At 38.6% G+C, this 24,545-nt stretch overlaps 1 protein-coding gene and 1 long non-coding RNA gene across 7 annotated transcripts in view; one reads left to right on the top strand and one right to left on the bottom strand.

The window, feature by feature from the left end:
• The window catches only part of NTN4 (netrin 4), a 139,189-nt gene that overhangs the window by 35,048 nt on the left and 79,596 nt on the right, over window positions 1-24,545 (top strand). For all 4 annotated transcript variants that reach the window (XM_061416958.1, XM_061416956.1, XM_061416957.1 and 1 more), the window contains one exon: window positions 14,945-15,223. In XM_061416958.1, the coding sequence (XP_061272942.1) occupies window positions 14,945-15,223 (279 nt within the window). The remainder of the gene's footprint in view (window positions 1-14,944; window positions 15,224-24,545) is intronic.
• Window positions 10,049-24,545, bottom strand: part of LOC133247757 (uncharacterized) — a 72,723-nt gene continuing 58,226 nt past the window's right edge. Inside the window, exons 5-6 of one of the 3 annotated variants that reach the window (XR_009736483.1) lie at window positions 20,218-20,428; window positions 10,049-10,575 (exon numbers count right to left, since the gene is read on the bottom strand). This is a non-coding gene — a long non-coding RNA (uncharacterized LOC133247757). The remainder of the gene's footprint in view (window positions 10,576-20,217; window positions 20,429-24,545) is intronic. The other 2 variants (XR_009736481.1, XR_009736482.1) reach the window with 2 other exon arrangements.

Genomic DNA, 24,545 nt, shown 5'->3' with positions numbered 1-24,545 from the left:
CTGCCTTTAACTAAAAGTGGCTCCTAAAGCTTAGCCTTTAGTTCTTAGTTTTTGTTCTAATCTTTTTTTTTTTTTTTTTGCCTTTTATCTATGGGTTGTCTGCCCTACCCTTTCCTCACTGCCTCCACTATGGTTCAGACGCTTTTCTTTGCCAGATTTATTCTTCTGTAGAGAAGTTCTGGAGAGGGCAATGGCAACCCACTCCAGTACTCTTGCCTGGAAAATCCCATGGATGAAGGATCCTGGTAGGTTGCAGTCCATGGGGTTGCTAGGAGTAGGACACGACTGAGGGACTTCACTTTCACTTTTCACTTTCATGCATTGGAGAAGGAAATGGCAACCCACTCCAGTATTCTTGCCTGGAGAATCCCAGGGACGGGGGAGCCTGGTGGGCTGCCGTCTATGGGGTCGCACAGAGTCGGACACGACTGAAGCGACTTAGCAGCAGCAGCAGCAGCAGTAGAGAAGCTCCAATTATGTCTCTCCCTTGGTCACCTACTTAAGACTTTTAATTATTCTATAACCAAACAAAGTTTGTTGTAATAGTAATAACATTGAACTTGGAATCCAACAACCTGGGTTCAAATACTGGCTCTGCCACTTCTAGCTAGGTGAATTTCTATGTCTGAAAAATGGCAATCAATAATACCAACCATAGGTTTACTGCAAGGATGAAGTGAGGTAAATAAAGGTGAAAGCAGTGTGTGACATGTGAATTATTATTAAGTATGAGTATCATCTTTCTAAAAATATGTGTTAACTCTTTGGACTCTGGTAGCTTAAAAGGTAAATAAAATGCCTACAATGTGAGAGATCCAGGTTTGATCCCTGGGTTGGGAAGGTCCCCTGGAGAAGGAAATGGTTATCCACTCCAGTATTCTTGCCTGGAAAATTCCATGGGAAGCAGTGCCTGGCAGGCTACAGTCCATGGGGTCACAAAGAGTCGGACATGACTAAGCGACTTATATGTGGCAAGCATCGGCTATGAACTGGTGGAGAAGCAAACACGGCCCTCTGCACTCATGGGGCTCACAGTCTAGAGAGGAATATAAGCAATTAAAATAGACACAGTAGTGTGAAGTCTGCAAGAAATAACAGGTGCTTGAAGTAGCATATGAAAACATCTCATCTAAACTTACAGTGGAGAGGAATGGTGAAGAAAGATGCGGAAGATGGTACCTAAAAGATAGGTAACCAGTTGGCCAAGGAAGGAAGGGGAGTCAAGCAGTGGGTGACAGTGGCCAAAAAAAAAAAAAAAAAAAAGTAAAAAGGATTCCAGGCAGTGAAATATTATGGGCCAAGTCTGGGAAGGGGAAGGGAGAGAGACCATGGGGCTCTCTAGGAACAGAAAGGAGTTCAATATGATTGGCGTATACAAAACTGAGTACAAAGAGGGAGCAAGAGTTGGAAGGGACAGGCAGTGAAAGCAGAGAGGTCACATATGCAATTTCCAGCATAGATGAGGCAAACAGAAGGCATTGATGACCCGAGATGAGGCAGAGGGTATTCCAGACTGTAGACTGACTGTGTTGCCAGGAAACAGAAGGGAAAGACTGGGAAGTTACTCAGGTTGACATACAGCCCTCATCTGAAGGGCCTATCATGAATCCTAGCCACTGGGCTGCTCAGTCCCAAAGAAGGTAGATTGACAAAAACAAGGCAGGTCCCTAATAAAAAGCTATTCACCAATCAATTTTATTTATAAAGAGCAGTGATTTTTCAAAATGTTTCTATATCTGATATCTTTTAAAACATCTTCCCTGCATCCCTGTGAGCCAATCAAGAGTAAGTATTGTTACTTTTATGAAGGGTATAGTTAGTCATATCCATTAAAAAAAAGGTGGCACAGTTAGTCCCATCCATTATGAGGATGACAAGTGGGATAAATCATATATAAAATTCTCCTTAATCTTGCATTTAAAATTTAACTTTAATTCAGGAATGGCTGGCTGCCAAACAAGTATAAAGTGGGATATATTGGAAAACTCATGAGATTAGAATCAGGAAACTGGGTGCTAGTTTTAGCTTGGTCATAAACCTGTTTACTGACCTTTGGTAAATCACTTTAAGCAGTCTGCACCTCGATTTCCTCTCATCAGACTAGATCATCTGTTGCTAAGGACTCTCCTGACACTCAGATCCCAAGACTCCAACTACTGAGGGCAAAGGAAAAGCTAGCATTCCAAATGTATTGGAGAATGTTTTAAAATTTATTTTTAGCCCCAGTCTTTATTTTTATTTTGATCTTCTGTCTTGTTTCTTGTTTCTCCTTGCAGTTCTGTCATTTCCCTTCCCCCTGAAGATATTTAAGAAGCTGCCTTTTCATCATTTTAAAACTGTAAATATGTCCTTGAAACATGCAAAGAGCCTTTTGTGTACTTACAAATCGAGGTTATTATCGTACAAGTAAGTCACTTGAGTGCACTGCATTCCTCAGCTTGCTCCACTGAGAGGTTTATTAGGTTATATTGTCCTATCTTAGAAGAACTAGTTGAGTAGATAAAACTCTCCCACTTTAAAAGGTGGGCTATCTGATGAAACAGGGTGCTTAATGCTCCAGAGTGTAAGCAAAAGGATTTTGGCACTGCCCAAAGACAGACACACTTCTCTAACACAAGTAGGTGCTCCACTTAAAGTGGCACAGTCAAGGACAAATGTTCTAAAATTAACCCAACCAGCTGCTGTGCCACAGACACCCACCTGTTAATTATGCTGTCTGCTCCTTGTCCAGCCTTCTTTCCCCTTGAAACCAGAACTCCACTCACTGCAACCCTTAAGAGGCCTGAAACTTCACATACTTTCCCAAAGATTACCTACCCAGGACAACAGAGAGCTGGTTTCAAAAATATATTAGGGTACAGGTACTCAAAGAATCTTTCAGCTTTCCATCTCAGATTCCTAAAATGTCAGCTTACACGGTGCCAGCAACTAGTTTCAGAAGCCAGGTGACATAAAGCCTTCCTTGTTTGTGTGGTGACAATACAAAACTAGAGTGTGTGAATCCCACTAAATTTTAGGAACTTTTTAAGTAGGAGAGTTTGCAATCTCGCTTGAGGAACAGTAAAAATGAAGACAGATATATTAGTTTCTATGTTTAGATCTTAAGGTGTGTCATCAACCTAACAATAAACAGAACAGTTGTCAATGTGTAGTAATGAGATTCAAATGAATTAACCAGATGCAATTTCTAAAGAACTGGTAAACATGAAACAAACAACTTGAAGCAAACACATGAAAAAAAATGACCTGAAACACACGAAACAAATGCTTTATAATGCAATTGGAAATATCTCTCCACATAGATGTCATTCTGTAGAGCTGGGAAGAAGTGTGATTATTTTTCTAATATATATATACAGTTAGTTTTTATGGTAGAGGTGTTTTATCTTTTTATTAAATTATGTTAGGCAAAAGTACCAGGGATTCCCTTTCTAAATGTGTTGTCATTCTTGCAGTTGATGTAAATTTATTACTGAAAATACATTATTCAAATTTGGCACTCAGAAAGTATTTTAATATTGATTATAGTGAATCCTTTTTTTAATAAGGTAAAAATTTTAGGTAGTGTAAGACTAACAAACAACTAAGATATTTTTAAGATGATAAACTTTCTTGTGAAGTACTATGTGCTTAGTATGTTCTTTTATGAATAAAATTCACATTATATAAATAAAATTTTTATATCTATATTATTATTCTTAAATCAGAAAATTTAAGCCTGCTTTAACATGATCCTAATTAACACACTCTTTCAGTAGTATTATTAATCTGTCAGACAGTATTAGATGGGAATACAAAGATGCATCAAAGCATGATATAAACTTAAAAATATAAAGTAGAAGATTATAATAAGTCACATAAACTGTAAAGAATGTTATAATGAGGATTTTCCTGTCTTTTAAAATATACAAATTACCAAAACAGATTTACTGAATAAACTTACAAAGTTCAGATGCTTATGTTTTCAATTCTTTGTATTTCTTAGTTTGATACGTCCCATAAAAAAACAAGTTTTCAAGCCTTTTTATCTACTAAATGTTCCAAGTATGGTTCCCACACTTCTAAAATTTCAATGTATAATTTCCATGATAGCTTTATACAAAACTAAGGACTTAGTTCAATTATCATTTTTTAAATTATATTTTATACAATTAAACTCTCTTGGTTCTTTAGACTTCAGCTCACAGCTAAGATGCAATGACAAGAATCAGACTAATCCTGCTGCCTGAAACAACTAAAAAAATGGACAAAATATATGACACAAATGTTTTCAGGTATTGGACATCAAGCAGCAGATCCCTGATGGTATTGGACATCCCAGTGATCCCTGAAGAGAGCAGTAGCAAATGAGGTGAACTCTATGATTGCCCTAGCTTATTGCCTAGAGTTTCCAGGCTGGGGCACAGGAAAGAGGAACTGAGGAGAAGCCTAATAGATTTCCTGAATTAAAGAGCTGAGAGTTTGAGAAGACCAAGGAGGCAGAGTTTGCAGAGTGGAGCACCAGAAACAACAACAACAACAAAAACGGCTGCACTGGGGGAGACTTCCAGGGATCTACAAATGGTCCCCCTCAAGTCTTCAGCAGAGTACCAATCAACACATGTGTTTAAGAAACCTACTTGAGGGCAGAGAAGGAACCACCTTAAAGGACAGAGGGAACAAATCCTTAGAGATCACACAGGACCAGGATTAGTCAGCCACAGTGGAAAACTTTATAATTCAACCTTGTAATGCATCAGTAGAATAATTAGAAGGGTATTGCCTGAATGAAAGGACAGAACTAGCCTGATACTAAAAAATGCAGTGGTCCCACCTAACAAAACTTAAAAGCTATTTAAACTTCAAGCTATTTCCAAGTAATTGCATCCCAGAAAAGAGCTCAAGAATTAAAAAGAAAAAAAAAAATCCAGCCATCAATAAGGTAAAATTCACAATGTCTGGCAGCCAATGAAGCCATGCAAAAAAGCAGGAAAATACAACCTATGATGAGTAGAAAAGTAAACAGAAACAGATCCAGAAGTGACACAAATAAATGATAGGGGTAGTAGTCATGGACATTAAATGGACATTAATACGATTATAACTATATTCCTTATGTTTAAGAATGTAGAGGAAAGACTGACCATGTTAAGTGGAGCATGGAAAATATGGCAGAAATCCCAGTTCAACATCAACTGTTGAAAAACACAATGTCTCAGATGAAAAATACATGGAATGGGATTAGTAGGTTAGACCTACAGATAAGTAGATTTGTGAAGTTCATACATGGCAGTAGCAATGGTCCAGTATGAAACACAGGGAGAAAAAACGCAGATAAATAAATAAATCATCAGTTTAAATAAATAAATCAGTGAGCTGTGGAACAACTTCAAAAAGCAGAAAAATAAATAACTCAGCAATTTAAAAAAATAAATAAATCAGGGAGCTGTCGTACATGAATAAGTTGGTATCCATGAAGGAGAGGAGAGGAACAGAAAACAATTTAAGGAATAATGGATGAAGTTTTTCTAAATTTGATTGTACTATAAATCCATAGATCCAACAAACCTTAAACAAACAAGTATAACAAACCTTAGACACATGAAATGGAAGAAAACTGCCCCAGGGCACATCATAATCAAGTAGTTTAACGATGAATAGCAAAGAGAAAAACTTAAAAGCAGCCAGAGGGGGACCAAAAAATAACACATTTATGTACAAAAGAACGAATACAAGAATGGCAGCTTTTGTACAGAAACAATACAAGCCAAAAGATAGTTAAGCAGAATCCTGAAAGTATTGACAGGAAAAAAAAAAAAAAGTTAACCTAAACTTCTATGCCCGGCAAAAATATCTTTCAAAAATGAAGAAGAAATAGACTTCTTCAGGCATGAAAAGGCAACCAGCAGACCTGCATTACAGGAAATTTTAAAAAGAAATCCTTCAGGCAGAAGGATATCTAGATAAAGGAATAGTAAAGAATGCAGGTCATCAAAAAGGGAAAATAGGTGGCTACATGTAAAATACTTTTTTCTTATTTTTAAAATCTCTTTAAAAGATAATTGACTTTTTAGAGGAAAAGTATTACCAGTATGTGGTGGAGATTATAATATATATAGAAGTCAGATGCATGACCACAGTGACACAGGTTGAAGGGAGGAAAGGGAGTACACTATTATATTTCTTATACTGTTTGTGAGGTAGTAAATATTACTTAAAGATAGACTGTGCTAAGTTAAAGATGTATACTATAAATCCTAAGGCAATTACTATTTTTTAAAAAAGAGTTATAACTAATAAAAATGGAAATTATAAAAGGACCCTAAAATGTTCAATCTAATGGAAAATATAAAAAGAAGGGGGACAGAATATAAAGCAAAAACCAAGATGGTAGATTAAACACAATGTGTATCATATTACATTTAAAAGGCTTAAACACTCCAATTAAAGGCAGAGATTATGAAATTGAATATAGATTTTCAAAAGACACAATCATGCTGCTTATATGAAATCCATTTTAAATATTAAGATGTAAATAATTTAAAGGGAGAAGAGTGGAAAAAGATAAGTGCTGAGACTAATCAAAAGCTTCTGATAGTGGCTATATTATTATCAGACAAAGTAAATTTCAGATCAAAGAATATTGCCAGGGATAAAGAGAGACATTTCATACTGATTAAGGAGCCAGTTCATCAAGAGAACATAACAACCCTAAATGTTTATGCACCTAATAAAAAGGCTTCAAATGAGTGTGGCAAACATTGCAAGAAGGAATAGATAAACTGATCATTATAGTTGGAGACTTCTACAACTTTCTCACTGAAATTGATATAATAAGTAGAGAAAATCATGATATAACAAGTAGGGAAAAGAATATAGATGATTTGAATTACATTATCAACCAACTTGATGTAATTAACATTTATGTAACACTTCAACAACAACAGTAGAATATAAATCTTTTCAAGGGCATTTATCAAGATAAGTCATATACTGGGTCATAAGACAGGTGCCAAGAGATATAAAAATATTTAAATCATACAAAGTTTATTCTCTGATCACAAAGGAATTACTTAGAAATCAATTATAGGAAGGTATCTTGGAAATCCCCAAATATTTGGAAATTACACATTTTTGAATAACCCATGGGTCAAAGAAGACATAGAAAGGAAAATTATAAAGCATTTCTGCTGAATTATAAATGGAAATACAGCATAGAAAAATTTATGAGCTGCAACTAATGAAGCACTTAGGGGAAAAGGTCTCAAAACAATGATCTACAGTTCTATCAAGAAACTAGTAAAAGAAAATGAAACCCAAAGGAAGCAGAAAAAAGTAATAAAGGTAAAAGCAAAACTAAGGGGATTCCCTGGTGGTTTAGTGGTAAAGTATCCACCTGTCACATCACTTCATGGGAAATATATGGGGAAACAGTGGAAACAGTGTCAGACTTTATTTTTGGGGCTCCAAAATCACTGCAGATGGTGACTGCAGCCATGCAATTAAAAGACACTTGCTCCTTGGAAGGAAAGTTATGACCAACCTAGACAGCATATTCAAAAGCAGAGACATTGCTTTGTCAACAAAGGTCCGTCTAGTCAAGGCTATGGTTTTTCCTGTTGTCATGTATGGATGTGAGAGTTGGACTTGAAGAAGGCAGAGCGCCGAAGAATTGATGCTTTTGAACTGTGGTGTTGGAGAAGACTCTTGAGAGTCCCTTGGACTACAAGGAGATCCAACCAGTCCATTCTGAAGGAGATCAGCCCTGGGATGTCCTTGGAAGGAATGATGCTAAAGCTGAAACTCCAGTCCTTTGGCCACCTCATGCGAAGAGTTGACTCATTGGAAAAGACTCTGATGCTGGGAGGGATTGGGGGCAGGAGGAGAAGGGGACGACAGAGGATGAGATGGTTGGATTTCATCACCGACTCAATGGACATGAGTTTGGGTGAACTCCGGGAGTTGGTGATGGACAGGGAGGCCTGGTGTGCTGCGATTCATGGGGTCGCAAAGAGTTGGACACAACTGAGCAACTGATCTGATCTGATCTGATCCACCTGTCAGTGCAGAAGGTATGGGTTGGATCCCTGATCTGGGAAGATCCCACATGCCTTGGAGCAACTAAGCCCAAGCACCACAACTATTGAGCCTGTCTGTGTCCTAGAGCCTGGGAGCCACAACTACAAAGCCCATGTGCTGCAACTCCTGAAACCTGCCCAACCTAGAGCCCATGCTTCACAGCAAGAGAAGCCACAGCAACTAAAGAGTAGCGCCCGCTCGCCACAACTAGAGAAAAGCCCGAGCAGCAATGAAGCCCCAGCACAGCCAAAAATAAATTTAAAAAAATTTTTTTTTGTTTTTAAAAAGCAAAAGCGAAATATAGAAATAGAGAAAATCATTGAAACCAAAAGCTCTTTTGAGAACATGAAGCTATCTAGGTTTTCAAAAACCATTAAATAACAATTGCAGTTATGATCCTGAAGCTTCTATTTTTGGTAAATAAAAAAAACTAGACCAGAAACCATGGGAAATATCTAGTATTTGTATGTGTTTGGGTCCTTGCTCATGCCTGCCTGATTTGTTTTCTGAAGAACATGAAAGATCTTGTGTGCTACTGAAGGGAAAGAATCTATGAAACCACTTGAAATGTACTACCTATATTTTTACATAGGTATTTATACAAATATGTGTGTTCACATACTCCTCATCAGGAGTGCAGAACTTGTGGTAAGACCATCTTGCTTTCTTTATTTTTCTAAACCCTATTCCCTATTTGGCTTCTCCTTTTTAAAAAATGCTATTTGGAGAAATCAGTCATTCATTTATTCATTCAACTTAATTATGAAATGCTACAATTTGCCAAAGACTGTGGGACATGCTGGGGGACACAGCTGTTAACCAGACAAACAAGATCCTTGCCCACTGAGCAGAGTCTAATGTGGGATACAGACAAGTAAATAAGCAATAACAATGTACTAGTGTAAAAATGCCATCATGGGAAGAACAAGTGCCAGAGGAGTCCATGGAATGGGTAATCAGCTTGGACCTGAAATATTCCTCAAACTAGCAGCTAAAAAGTTTTTTTTTTTTTTTTTTTAATGTGATAACTAAGTTTCTTGAAGTATTATTCTACACAGGCAATACAATTTTAGGTATAAAACAGTATGTAAATTATGAGTTCAGAATGGAAAGAATTCCTTGACTATTATATACCTAATATTACTCTACTACTTATTTTGTCCACACTGTGTTGGTACTCTGTTGAAATTTCTGAGTATAAATAGAATGCTATGTAAATGTATAGAATGCCATTTTTAAACTAATTCTCAGTATTATTTAGAGTTTTTTGTAAGTATTCTAGAAAAGAAAGAACATGTAGGTGATTCTACCCTGTTCAGAAGATCTCTTTGTTTTAGTAGAGCATGAGAAATGGCAGAGCCTAAGCCAAGAATCCAGATCCTTAGGCAAAGTTTGAGGCATTCCAGGTTTAGAGAAGTGAGGCAAGACTGAGAAATGTCAAGATTCCAAAGATTAGGTAAGAAAGGGTACATGATTCATTCAAGAAGCTCTGATAGGTTTTGAAACTATAACTCTTGATTTTCACATTTGGAAATGTGTCAAGATATTATTATAAACTCCCATATTCTAGCTATAACATTGTACTTTGTAATGAGTTATACTGAAAAGCTGGAAACAATGATACCAGCCTGGCTGAATAAATTGTGTCATAGTCACACAATGGAACGCTAAGCAGTTTTTAAAATTATGTGGCAGTGATTCTCAAATGTTATTGTGCTTCAAAACCACCTGGAAGGCTTGTTGAAACACAGATTGCTGGGCTCCATCTCCAGAGTTTTTGATTTGTCAGTCTGGTGTAGGGCCCACGAATTTGCATTTTGAACAAGTTCCCAGGTTGTTACTGATGATAGTGGTCTAGGAGGCCACACTTTGAGAACAACTGATGTAGAGTTATTTTTAATGATTTGGAAGAATATTCACAAGGTTTTGCAAATTTGAACCAAAGTTTTTACATTATACTCTGTATGTATACATATAGAAGTTCAGATGGAAAAATATTATCAAGCTGGCATCCCTGGTTGTCTTCCACGTGGATCAGATTGTAGGTTTTTAATGTTTTCTACACTTTGAGTGACAGATTTTCCTGTAATGAGCATAGTATAATCACTAAAACATAATCAAATTTCTTAGTTAAAAAGATAAGATCATGAGTGATAGTTGCTCAGTTGTGTCAACTCTTTGTAACCCCATGGACTGTAACTGGCCAGGCTCCTTTGTCCATGGAATTCTCCAGGAAAAAATACTGGAGTGGTAGCCATTCCCTTCTCCAGGGGATCTTCCCAACCCAGGGATTGAACCAGGGTCTCCTGCATTGCAGGCAGATTCTTTACCATCTGAGTCACCTGGGAAGCCTAAGATCATGAAGTCCTGGCCAATAGCACTAACAAGCTGGAAACATTGAATTGGGCTGGATCCTCATCCCCCTCTGGCTTTTTAACGATGTCTTGTTAGGAGTGCATCTTCAGAAGCAATCACAGACAGAGGAACAGCGATGGCCCCTGTGTATACATCCAGTTCCTGATGGGAACAAAGACACAAGAGGCTGATGTTATATGGAGAGCTTCTACACTTTTTCTTCCTTCATTTTAGTAGTGCCATACAAGCTTCTTCTGTGGATGTTTGAAGAAAAACTGGGTGGGACCCAAAAGGCGACCTGCCAGAAGTTTGAAGCATCTGGATTGGCACACTCTCTGTTTCCTGGTGCAGGGTAGATCCATTTCCCAGGGTATCAGATTAAGGCGTCTCCTTTCTAGAAAAAAAGATTTCATGGTTTAAATTCCCGTTCACTTTTGTGTCTGTGGCACTCTGCTGTCTCCTTTCCAGCATGCAGCCTCGGGGGTCACAATGCCCGTTCCCTGCTGATATCAGCGTGCCAACTGTGGTGTCATGCACACCAAGCACAGAGCCACCATTCAGCTTCCACAGTCTGGGTTCAGGAAGCAAAATAGCCTCTGAGTTCCTACAAACCTTGACAGATCTTCCTGTAGTCTTGCATGTGCTGAACAATTCTCACGGGGAGGGAAAGAGAGGGAACTAGGGTAAATGTCAAGGGTGAAAATGTGCCAGGAGCAGAGAGAGCAAACACAGTTGCCACCAATGTTCAGGAAAAGGATGGGTGGGTGACAGTGTAGTATGCAAAGACTTTTCAGTGGAACACATTTACTTAGCATTGGTTACCCTTTTCCATGTCCTTGCACCACTGGTTAATAAATTGGGAGGCAGCCACATCACTGATCTTATTTAGAGCAAGAGTTCTTCACAAGTGTCTAACATAATGCCAGTGTTTGAGAGTCATATGGAAAATAAACCCTATGTAAATCTCACAATGAAGTCACTGTTTTTTAAAATTTTTTTAATGATTGGAAATATAAAACCGTGTTATGTTTAGTCTGTTGTTCAAAGAAAACGACATTCATTCTTTTAAAAAAATATTTGTTTACTTGGCTGAGCCTGGTCTTAGTTGCGGCACATGGGATCCTATTCCCTGATCAGGAAGGGAACCCAGGCCCCATTCACTGGGAGCACGTCTTACCCACTAGACCCCTAGGGAAGTCTCAAAAGACATTAGTTTTATATTGACTTTCAAATAGGTGACATATTATTTGTTGGAAAACTTTAGTTGATAATGTGTTGCTTTCTGCCACCTTACATGTGAATGAAGGGGACAGACTATTGTTTAAGACACAGCTTTCTTAAGTTTTGCAAGTTCAAAATTAGCTACATACTGGTTACTAATTCATTATAACTATTGCTTTAATATAACTTACCTGTTCCCTTCTGGTGCTGTGACATGAATTCAGTATGTGAATTTGTTTAAGACCCTATAGAAGGAAGTTATTTGAAATTCTCATCTGTTATTTGAATGCTGAGAACAATGTTATAATTAATCAATTTATTTACCAAAAATTTATTGAATACCAGGCCTTGTTCTGTGCCAGGCACTGTCCTGAGATACATCAGTGACTCTCCTCAAGAAGTTCACATTCTAGGGAACTGGAATTCCCTGGCAGTCCAGTGGTTAAGACTCCACGATGCCACTGCAGGGGGCATGGGTTTGATCCCTGGTCAGGGAACTAAAATTCTGTATGTCTTGTGGTGCAGCCAAAAAAAAAAAAAAAAAACAAGTTTATATTCTATATTGAAAAGACTACTAGTAAAACATTAAACAACTACAACTATAATGTGCAGGTAGTAATAGCACTAAGATAAAAAATAAAGCAGGGCCATTATAAGGACTTTGTATTTTATTCTGAGAGAATGGGAGGTCTTTGGGTGGGTGTGGATTTAAGCAAAGGACATGGTCCAATTTCTGTTAGTGAAGAATCACTCTGGCTGCTGGATGGAGAATTGGCTAGAGGAGGTCTAGTCTAGTCCATTGAATTAACACCTTACCTTAAGTTATATTTCACTGAGGACAACTCTGTACCAGTAGATCTGGAAATCTGATCCTACACAGTAGAGTCTTATCTTTTCATACTTTCCATGCAAAATTGATTTGTAAAATGAAATTTTTCTATCCAAAGTATTCCTTAAAGAAAAAAATTTTTTCCCCTGGAAAGTCACTTTTACATACATTCTTTCTAAATGGGAGTTTATCCAAAGTTTACTTTTTAATAATTTATTTCATAGTATAGTCAGCTCTCTGTATCCACAGGCTTCATATCTGTGGATTTGGAGGACCAACTAAGGGATTTGAGCATTTGCAAAATTTGGTATTGGGGCGGGGGCAGTGCTGGAACCAGTCCTCCTGAATACCAAGGGATGGCTGTATGTGGTTATCAAAATATTTCTGTTTTTTTGTAAATAAGGTTTTGACATTTTTTTTTTAAAGCCAAGAGATGTTTAAGAATTTTTCAGAGGAGCTTTGTGTTTCTTACTATATAAATCAATGAGATTGATTGAGGTTTTGTCTGTTTTGTTTAACTGCATGATGAGGTGTAACTCATCATGAGTGTTGAGGCAACTCATGCATGAGTGTTGCCTTCCTTCTAATAATCCTTCATGTTACATTATATTTATATTCACTAGTTTCAACAGGCAGTGATTTCCTTCTCCACCAGTCTCTACTCCAAAGTAACAGGTCCACTAGAGAATTTTACACCACCCCACCCCAAGGCCCATGTTATTACCCCTATATAAGGTATAGACTCCTTCGCATGCCCTTCTGAGCCTTCCTCCCTCTGGTTTTCCTCCCTCCCTCCTAACACCTTAAATTGCCTATAGAATCTATAACCTATCTATAACCTAAACAATAAAAAAAATCATTGCTTAATTATACCTTGCTTTTCACCAAAAGTGCTGTTAACTAACTCAATCAGGTTTATTACTTACTGCATTGGATTTAAATGCTGCTGCTAAGTCACTTCAGTTGTGTCCGACTCTGTGAGACCCCATAGACGGCAGCCCACCAGGCTCCCCCGTCCCTGGGATTCTCCAGGCAAGAATACTGGAGTGCATTGCCATTTCCTTCTCCAATGCATGAAAGTGAAAAGTGAAAGTGAAGTTCCTCAGTCGTGTCCAATTCCTAGCGACCCCAAGGACTGTAGCCTACCAGGCTCCTCTCTCCATGGGATTTTCCAGACAAGAGTACTGGAATGGGTTGTCATTGCCTCCTCTGTATTTAAATGACTTTTGACTAACTTCAGAAATCAGATCCATTCTCAAAGGGTTGTATATTTACTGCCAGTAAAAATATTGTGGCTTCCCTGGTAGCTTAGACGGTAAAGAGTCTGCCTGCAATGAGGGGAGACCTGGGTTTGATCCCTGGGTTGGGAAGATTCCCTGGAGAAAGAAATGGCAACCCACTCCAGTATTCTTGCTTGGAAAATCCCATGGACAGAGGAGCCTGGAAGGCTACAATCCATGAAATCATAGAGAGTCAGACACAACTGAGTGACTTCACTTTTGGGCTTCCCTGGTAGCTCAGATGGTAAAGCATCTGCCTGCAATGCAGGAGACCTGAGTTCAATCCCTGAGTTGGGAAGATTCCCTGGAAAAGGAAATGGCAACTTACTCCAATATTCTTGCCTGGAGAATTCCATGCACAGAGAAGCTTGGTGGACTACAGTCCATGGGGTTGCAGAGTTGGACATGACTGAGTGACTAACACACAAAAATATTCCAAATATATGCCACAGGCTTGCCAGGCAGATCCAGAAAAGGAGGACCAAAAATATTTCTAGTGGAAGTGGCCTCAGTTAATAACTGATGAGCCTTTGAAAAGGTCATACCTCATTTACAAATATAAGTACCTGGATCTTTATTATCTTGCAGTCTCTCCCTAACTGGTCTTCTTGCTTCTGTTCTTTACTCTTTGTAATCCACCCTCCTCACAAAAGTAAGTTCCCTTTCTTAAAAATGCAAATCAGATCACATCGCTTCTCTGCCTATTACCTTCCAGTGGCTTCCCACTACAGTTAGAATGACTCTACCATGGCCTTTAAAGGGCACTGTATTCATAATCTGTCATACAAGGGCTCTCTCCTCCTCTCCGAACACTGTCCCCTTGTCCCCTGGACTCTGGTCACACTGATCTTGTTGTTCTTCCTTGAATAAGCCAAGCTTGATTCTACTTAAAGGTCTTTAAACTGGCTGTTCCTTCTGCCTGGAAGGCTCTTCTCTCAAGATCTTTGTATGGCTGCCTTTATCCCAAGAGTCAGGTTTCTGCTGTTACTCAGTTTATACTTCTGCATCCAAACAGGCAGCACATCTGTTCCTTGAAATAATAGGGCAGCTCTTCCCCAGATGGGATCAAGGTCTGAAACCCTCTTATCTTATCATTTGTAGATGATGAAAGGTATAAAGCAAAGCAGGACTACACGGGGCGGGAGAGTTCAGGGTTTGCACACAGTCCTGTATATGCACCGCGTTTTCTTTTTCTTTACAGGTTATTTTCAGAGCTTTGTCACCACCGAATGATATGGAGAACCCTTACGGTGCCAAGGTGCAGGAGCAGCTGAAGATCACCAACCTCCGTGTGCAGCTGCTAAAACGACAGTCTTGTCCCTGTCAGAGAAACCACTTGAATGCAGAGCCTCAACATTTTACCCACTATGCAATCTATGATTTCATTGTTAAGGGCAGCTGCTTCTGTAACGGCCATGCTGACCAGTGCATACCTATTGATGGCTTCAGACCTGTCAAGGCCCCTGGAGCATTCCACGTGGTATGTAAAACAAGTCCTCACTTATGAAAAAAATCCTTAGTCTAAATTCTCTTACAGTGAGTCTATGCTTGCATAGTGCTTCTTCTTTCTTCCTCTGATGATTCACTCCTCCAACTCCATGGTCATCCCAGGATGTGCCTATTAACTTGTTTTTTTTTTTTTTAATCTTCCATTTTTGAATTATAAATAGTCAAGCATGATAACCAGATTCCTTGGAAAACATTCATGCCAGATTTTAGTACTATGACCTTCAGATATAAAGCGTAAGGTGAGCAGTAGGAGAGGTTAACATAATCATATTTGTGGCATTATCACATGGAAACCAGCTTTGACAGTAAATGGGTACTATTGTTAAATGGATTTTAGAGTGTAAAAAATAAGAACCTTAGTTTAACTCCTGGTATCTTCTGCTTGCCAGCCAGTAGAATGAATAATAACTTTCCTCTCTTAAGAGTGGCCTCTCACCCTAAGGCAGACTTAAATGCTCTTTCCTCTAGGCTCACACTTCTCATTGCACTTTCCTGTGAACTTTTACTTGTTTGCCTCTCCTAGGAGGACAGGCACTGTGTGATCTTTGTATTCTCAGGATCTATTGTGTTACCTGAGCCAGAAGAAGGTGTTCAGCAGGTATTTGGTTGAATGATAGCACCATAGGAATAGGGAGAGGATGTAAATTACTGTCACCATTTGTCCTCACCTCATCTTCTTCCAAAAAAGACACAGAGTGTCTCAGACAGCAAGTACCATTTGGGATTCATGTGGAGGCATGAATGGAGAATAGGGAAATAGGAGAGCATTCTAATTCTTTAATTTTATATTTTCTTCTGATACTTCTAATCAAACCAAATCAAAAATAAAAGGCTTCAGAATATCCTTACTTTGTTACCTAAAGCATTGACGTACTCATTTGTCTTCTTTCTACCAGCCCTGATATAGGATAGGGCCACAAGAGACCATGAACCAGTTAGCCAGCCTGATTATCTTGTTAGCTGGGCTGAGTTGGCAGGGTGCAGAGTAGCACTGGGGTAACTGAAATGATTAGGACAGCAGCCAGGAAGTAACAAGAATAGAAATAATGCTATTACTTCGAAGTGAATCTAGGGTTCCCAAGTGGAAGAAAGTACAATATTCATTCAACAAACATGTACTAGTTTCTACTCATTAATGGGTTTTTGAATCAATATTGTTTCAAATAAATGATGAAATAATTTTTTATACCTAAGTTAATTGGGTTCAGGTATTAGTCAAATAGAAAGTAACCTAGATATTCTAGAGACGTGTCAACCAGACTGAAAACAGGTCTGTATGAGGTAAGATGTTAGTAACTTTCTGCCATTATATTTAGGTGCATTAGTGAAAGGAGAGCCTGCAGGCTGCAATGTATTGGGTGTTTGTGTCCCCACCCCCAAATTCTGTTGAGCCCTTAGTTCTAGTGTGATGGTACATAGAGATGGAGCCTCTGAGAAGTGATTAGGTCATGAGAGTGGAGCCCTCATGAATGGGACTAGTGCCCTGAGAAGAAGAAGCCAGACAGCTTGCTAGCTTCTCCTTCTGTCCTGTGAGGACACAGTGAACAGTCTGCAACTTGGAAGAAAGCTTTCACCTGACACCTGGGTCTCAGACGTTCAGCCTTCAAAACTCTGAGAAGTAAATCTCTGTCTTTTATAATCCACCCAGTCTATAGTACTTGCTTCTAGCAGCCCAAACAGACTACGACACTGGCCTCTTGTTTCAACTGTCTCTTGTAACCTGAGCCTTACAGGATAATTTCAGGGTAGAGTCCTGAGGACGGATACAAGCTTAGAGGCCCCCAAAACATGAATGGCACAGAATAGGCCACATTTGATTTGTCTCATGACCTATGAGACAACCTGAATGACTCTGATCAACCAAACTAAATTACTAGAGTTCTCAAGAGCCTTATAAAGCATTCATGGGTATGCATTTAAAAGCAATAGCTTCTTTCTTTCTTTTTTTTTTAAAGTAAATCTTCTGAATATAAACTTTCAAGTTGGCAGATTATCTCTGCCAATCCTATGCCAATTCTAGCAACATTTTCTAAGGCTGTAGAGAAAATCCTGGAAGTTTTTATTATATATTCTGGGTATTTGCAAGTACACTGTCTAGAGTGAGAGCCACTGAGAGCCACTGAGAGGGGTGTCTTGCATATGCTTCTCACTCAATAGCAGCAATCCCATCACTGTCTCCTGTGCCTGGGACCAGCTGGTCAAGATACGAAGCCTGGTAAACTGCAAACTGAAGACCAATCATATCAGCCCCCCAGACTACCTGACCACTGTGACTATCTCTCCAGAGGGATCCCTCTGTGCTTCTGAGGGCAAGGACAGCCAGGCCTAGCTGTGGCCCCTCAATAAAAGCAAGCATCTTTATACACTAGCCGGTAGGGACACATCATCAATTCCCAGTGCTTCAGCCTCAGCCACTGCTGCCCCAGAGCCACTGCAGGCCTCAATATCCAGATTTGAAGTAAGATGTTATCGGTACCAGCAGCAAGGCAGAGCCACCTCAGTGCCCCTTTCTGACCTGGTCTGCTGATGGCAGAAGTCTTAAAGTACAACCATTCTATATAATCTTCAGCCAGATGATCAAGGGCTTTGCCAGTGGTGATGGTAACAAGGATGTCTGGGCTGTGCAGCACTTCATGAAAGAGGGCATTCGTGTTTATCTCTGCCAGTCCTATGCCAAGAACGTTACATAGTCCTATGCCTATGTAAGTCCTATGCTTATATGTGAGCATGTGGGAGCCTTCACTATGATTCGACAAAGATGCCGATGGAGCCAAAAGGGTGGAATTGCACTTGAAGATCTTGATCCATCCTGTGTATTCTCAGTGGAGTCCTGATTGCCTTAATCCCTGAGACCAGCCCAGATTTGCAAAAAACAATGGTTGCAAGAAATTAAAGGCATGGCCAACTGTGTCATTAGCACTCAGATTCAACTTGCCTCCAGCCTCAAGAAAGAGGGCTTCTCACACAATGGGCGGCACATCCCTGACCAAACTGGCAAGTTTCATTTCACAGGTCTAACACCCACCTAAGTAGGTGGAGTGGCCAACCAAGGAATTCTCCATCTACATGACAAAGTCAGCCACATCTCTGTGGCAAGGGACACAGGCAACTAGGCTGCCTCTCTCATGACAGCCACCAGGTCACTCAGTGAGTTCCCTGATGAGAGAAAACAGAGAAAACCTTGTCTTCAGCCTCTGAGCTCATGAGATTCACAAGGAGGATAAAGGAGGGTGGATGGTGGTAAGTGAATCATTTCTTTCAACCACAGTGCTAACACTCAGCAGTGTTTCTCAAAAAAGAACGTATAGTGAAATGGGGCAGAAACATTGGTGGCTTTGTGGCTCTAAACTAAATTCTTCCCCATCTTTATATTTACAGCTTTTCTCTTAAGAATTTACATGTGTAAGAAAGTCGGAGCCCCCCAAAACCTGCCCATCACTCCACTGTAATATTTTGGAAACTTTAAAGGAAGCACTCTATGGTGTTGGGGGTTCCTTTGTGGCCTGTATTAGAGGCTTCGTGAGAAGCCCTAGTTCTGACATTAATGGTCAGCCTGTTTGTCCTCCTATAGCTGAGGGGTTTTATTAATAGATCATATTATAGAAATCATGTTCTATGAAAAACAGCGAGTCTGCTGCCACTGCAGCAAGAAAATTTTCCTTAAGGAAATGAGATCAGTGTCTACCTTACACAGTTATTGTGAGGCTTAAAAACGGGGTAGCCAGTGCCTGACATTCGGTAGCCACTATTTACATCACTATTGTTATCTTGTATTGTCTTTTCTACCACTTCTCTTACAGACACTTCTTTCCCAATAACAACAAGAATAAATCATAGAGTAGGTGCTTTTTGCAGAGAAGGCAATGGCACCCCACTCCAGTACTCTTCCCTGGAAAATCCCATGGATGGAGGAGCCTCGTAGGCTGTAGTCCATGGGGTCGCTAAGAGTCGGACACAACTGAGCGACTTCCTTTTCACTTTCATGCATTGGAGAAGGCAATGGCAACCCATTCCAGTGTTCTTGCTTGGAGAATCCCAGGGGCGGGGGAGCCTGGTGGGCTGCTGTCTATGGGGTCGCACAGAGTTGGACACTGCTGCTGATGCAACTTAGCAGCAGCAGCAGCAGGGGTGTTATGTCACGGAAAATGGTACTTTGATTCCAGCCTGCTGGGATCCCAGAAATGATGTGGCAGGGAGATCTTAAGCTTTTTCTCTGTGCAGCTGGGGAGGACTGATTTAGTTCCCTTTTTCCTAGCAGTTGGCGATTTTACAGCTGTGGGATGATGGATGGTAATAAGAAGGAACATGGAATGTTTCATTGTTTTACTAAAATACCATTCATTGGATAACACACAGGCCTTAGAATGCTGTGGAGAATTGTTTAAATGCCTTGAGTTACACTAAGGTTAAGGTGAATTTTTCTTTTGTAACCAGAAACTCTTTTTTATAAGAGTTTTGACTAATGTGTTCTAAATCTGAAGGTAAACATCAAAACTTGTGGAACCATAGAGTGAGGTTTGAGAAAGATATTACTTAGCTACTAGCTATGTAAGTCAGGTAGCAGAATCATTCATATAACGTCATTACAAACATTGTTCTCCCTCTGAATCTGAAGACTTTTATTCACATATTTATATTTGTATCTCTTATATGTCATATTTTATAAATTCAGGACAGATTTAAGGCCATAGTTTTATATTCTTTTTAAAAATTCTTTGCCGTACTGTGAATATGTATTAATTTGAAAGCTCTTGGCTCTTCAAGATATTAAGGCAAAGAACATAGGTTTTAAAAACAATAAGGTTATTAAATAAGAATATTCAAAATGTTAACATATTTGTATAGCAAACATACATGTATATTTGGAAATGAACATTTGTAAATTAGTGTCAGGTCTGAGTTCTCAGCAGAGAAAAAAATAATTATCATGGATTATAAACACTACTACTAACAGTTACCACTTACTGTGTGCCGGGTTTCGTGCTGTCATGTTACAGGTGTTATTGAATTTAATCTTCACAATAACTGGGTGGAGTGTCGTCATCACTTTGTTTCTTAGATGAGGAACTGAGGCTTGGAAATGTTAACTGACTTCCCAAAGGTTAATGAAGAGTAGAGCTCAGGTTAAATTCATCGTCCATCCTTTTTTGTTGTTTTTGTACTGTAAAAATTTAATCTATACAGGGTTGATAATATGTCAAGAACAGAGTAAAAAAGAGCATAGACAGGACATGAGGGCAAGAGAGGTGGAGGTAGACTCAAGTAATTAATAATCATCATGGATCATGGAATCTAAACCAAGCAAAGGGAATTCTCTGGTGGTCTAGTGGTTAGGACTCTGTGCTTTTATCGCAGAAGATGCAGGTCAGTGTGGCATGGCTAAAAAATAAAAAATAAATAAATAAACTGAGCAATGACATAAGAGAGCGAAGACTATTTCCACCACCAAAAGCTCTTAATTTTTACATTTTATAAAGCCCGTTCCCATGCATTTTTTCCCCCTTGATCCTTACTACAATTCTGGAAGATGAGCATTGTCAATACTGTTTCACAGATAAGGGAAACTGAGGTACAGAGAGATTAATTTACCTGCTTATCGTCACAGTGGTAGTAATTTCTACATTCAGAGTTCTTTTTACTGTACCCCACCTCTACCCTCAATATGCTACCAAGGAAAAAGCTTTCACTAAAGAGACTCTTTTCATAGGAATAGGTAATCTATCCAAGTCATCTGCATTTTAATGTTGAATCTGAAATTATCATTGGTTCTCTCTTCTCTTCTATTCATTAGTGAAATGGTCCAAAGGCAAGAAAGAGTAAAAACAAGTCTGGAAAATCTACAAAGAAAATAATTTAGAAGTACCTATCTTTTGGAGTGTGTGACTCATCTTTGTTGAGTATCTTTGGTTTTACTAGAAAGAGGGATTTCTGGACCTACCATTCTTTACTTCCATCTCCAGCCCTAAATCATTTTCACAGCTAATGAAAGGCAGCAGCAACCTCACACCCTTGATGCGTCACATGGAGGAATGGGTAATCCTATCACCAACGGGGACACAATGTTGTTCCTAAAATTAACAAAATAGAAACTGCCAACTTGACACAGTTAGTGTGAGACTATTCTCAACTCATTTCAAAATCTTAATGTTCTTATTTCAGTGTTCCTATGTTAGTATGATATAGCTTTGCCAGTAGTCCCTTGGCAATGAGTAACTACAGATAGAATAATAGAAGGTGTACAGAATGTTCTTTATACTTCATTCCTACCTTGTGTTTCCTAGTAGCAGGACAAGTCAGGAAAATATGTTCATGGTTGGAAATTGTTGGTGTTTTGACCATAAGAGCAAATGAATCTAGCCTTATTTTCCCTCTAAACAGTAAGACATACTCTATTTTAATGGCAAACGTTGCCTAAGATTACTCTTTTTATTTGACGATTAGGAAACCAGAAGACTTAAGAACTAGAAGTGTTACAAAATAATTTTTGCACTCAGGAAAGCAATTCCCTGTGAAGTTCCTTTCAAAGGTTCCCCAGAACATTTAAGTATTTGTTTATGGGCTTTGGACTGCTTAACAGAGAGGTTAAAGGATAAAAATACTGGAAGGCTAAGATGTTAGTGTGAGAGCTGACATCTCTGAAAATAAAATACAAGCCAATAGGAAAATAAGGTTGATTCTCCAAATACTATATTTTGTACATTCAACTTTTCATGAATATGCTTTGAAGAAAATGAATCACATGTATATTTAGGTCAAATTTTGAGTATTGTAAAGGTACAAAAATGAGTTTAACATATCACTTTGCAAATTTTCTTAAGACTAATTCCTTTTCAGTGCTGTAGCATTTGGAAGGTCCATCTCATAGATAGTTGGAAGCCTAGATCAGATCTGTGTGTCTGGAAAGCCTAGTCTCCCTGTTCAATTGTTAGTATAATGGAGTGAGTGGAGGGTGAAGCTACATGGAAAGAAGCTGAAGTTACAGATATCTGACTTCTGGTTCACAACCCCAGGTCTCGTATCTCTGTGGTATTTCACTTGTGTCTTGCCAATTTTGTAAGAGCTGGAAATGTACTTCAATTTGTCTTAAAACAATTACATTCAGTGGAAGATAAGTTGTAATTTAAGTCCTGTTCCCTCTTATGAGGTGAATTTTAGTGACCAAACATACAAAGTTAAAATACACACACATACACACGTGTGTGTATGTATATGTATATATATATTCATATATATAATATATGAATATATAATATATGAATATGTACAATATATGATATAATATATATAATAATTATTCCACAAGGTGGAGAAACTTCAGAGTCATTTCAAATAGTGAGAACAGCAAAGTGTCTAAGTCTTAGCATTCAAAACCTTAATACTATAACTGGAACTACAGTCATATTATATCTTAGCAATGTAAATATTTAATGGAATGAAATAGTACACATGTGGGGGTATAGAAACAGTATGCTGCTAAGTCACTTCAGTTGTGTCCGACTCTGTGTGACCCCATAGACGGCAGCCCACCAGGCTCCCCCATCCCTGGGATTCTCCAGGCAAGAACACTGGAGTGGGTTGCCATTTCCTTCTCCAATGCATGAAAGTGAAAAGTGAAAGTGAGGTCGCTCAATCATATCCGACCCTCAGCGACTCCATGGACTGCAGCCTTCCAGGCTCCTCCGTCCATGGGATTTTCCAGACAAGAGTACTGGAGTGGGGTGCCATTGCCTTCTCCATAGAAACAGTATAGTATTAGTTAATTCTTAATAAGGTGAAATTTTGGTATCTTTAAAACTCTTTGCTCTAGCTATCTAGATAGAAAAAGCAGAGAAAATTATGGCTTCAAAAACTACAATATATTGTAGTTTCAAAAACTACAATATATTGTAGTTTCAAAAACTACAATATATGTGGAAATGGAAAAATGATTATTTTTCCACTAGTAAATATTTTATAGATACAGTTATTAAATTTATAAAAGTAAACAATGACCAAGTGTCCTTGGCCTTCTATTTTTGCATCTCTAAGGGCATTAATACCAGGCATGTAATTTAGCTGGCTCAGTCAGCTCTCAGAATTCCTGAAGGGCATTGGTTTCATTGTTTCCCCTATAAGGCCTGAGTAGGCATTAAGATTAAAGAAAACATGGGATCCTAGTATTTCCATTATTCTGAATAAGGGCTAAAGATCATAATTGTAGTATATTTAGCCGCTAATTCTCATTTGCCAGTTCTCATAGTTAATAAAAAGGGAATTTCACTCTGTGGGTTCTGTTTTGGCACTTAACTTCACTAACATGTGAAGTAAAGAATTACAACCTATTTTTTCAAACAAATAGGTTATTAGTGGCCTAGACACAAAGCCCCAGTCATTCCTCAGACCTCCAAGAGTTCCCTGTACCTCTCGCAATTAAAATATTTACCTCACTGTATCATTTGCATACATATTCAGCTTTTCCTATCTGCTAAACTCTCTGATTCTTTAAAGGCAGATGATGGAATAATCAAAATATCAAACACATAGTGGGTTCAAAATATCACCAGTTAATATATGAATGAATTAATCAATAGAATTTTAAAAATAAGGGATTTATTTCAGATAATGTTAAAAATCAATAATAATGACTGCTCTTGATTGATTGTGTCACACATCTACACGCATTTTCTCTTTTAATTCTCAAATACATGGAGCCAGTACTATTTATAGGTAGGACACTGTGGCTTGTTATTAAGGAATTTATCCAAGGTTACTGAGAGCAGGGATTGGAAACCCCATGTATCTAATTCCAAAGTTTATTCTCTTTATGTCATATTTATCCACATAATGCTAAGAAAAGAACCCAATTTAAAAATGGGCAAAGGTTTAAACAGGTATTTTTTCCAAAGAAGATATGAAAATGCCTAATAAGCCCATGAAAAGATGTTTGAAATTCTTAGTCATTAGGAAAATGCAAATCAAAACTACAATGAAATACTTCTTCACATCTATTAGAATGACTATAATGAAAAACACAAATAATAACAAGTTTTGATGAGGATGCAGAGAAATTGGAACCCTCACACCCTGCTGGTAGGAATGTAAAATGGTGCTGCTGCTGTCTGGCAGGTCCTCAAATAGTTTAACAGAATTATTTTATGACCCAGCAGTTCTACTCTTTAGTATCTGCCCAAGTGAATGGAAAACAAATGTCTACACAAAACCTTGTACCTGAATATTCATAGTTGCTTTATTCTTGCCAAAAGGTGGAAACAACCCAGTGTTTATCAACTGATGAATGAATAAACAAAATGTGG

Source organism: Bos javanicus, chromosome 5, assembly GCF_032452875.1.
Source record: "Bos javanicus breed banteng chromosome 5, ARS-OSU_banteng_1.0, whole genome shotgun sequence".
In the NCBI taxonomy this organism is placed as follows: domain Eukaryota; kingdom Metazoa; phylum Chordata; class Mammalia; order Artiodactyla; family Bovidae; genus Bos; species Bos javanicus.
Note: the sequence above shows the minus strand (reverse complement) of the source record. Positions and strands in the feature narration are given on the sequence as shown.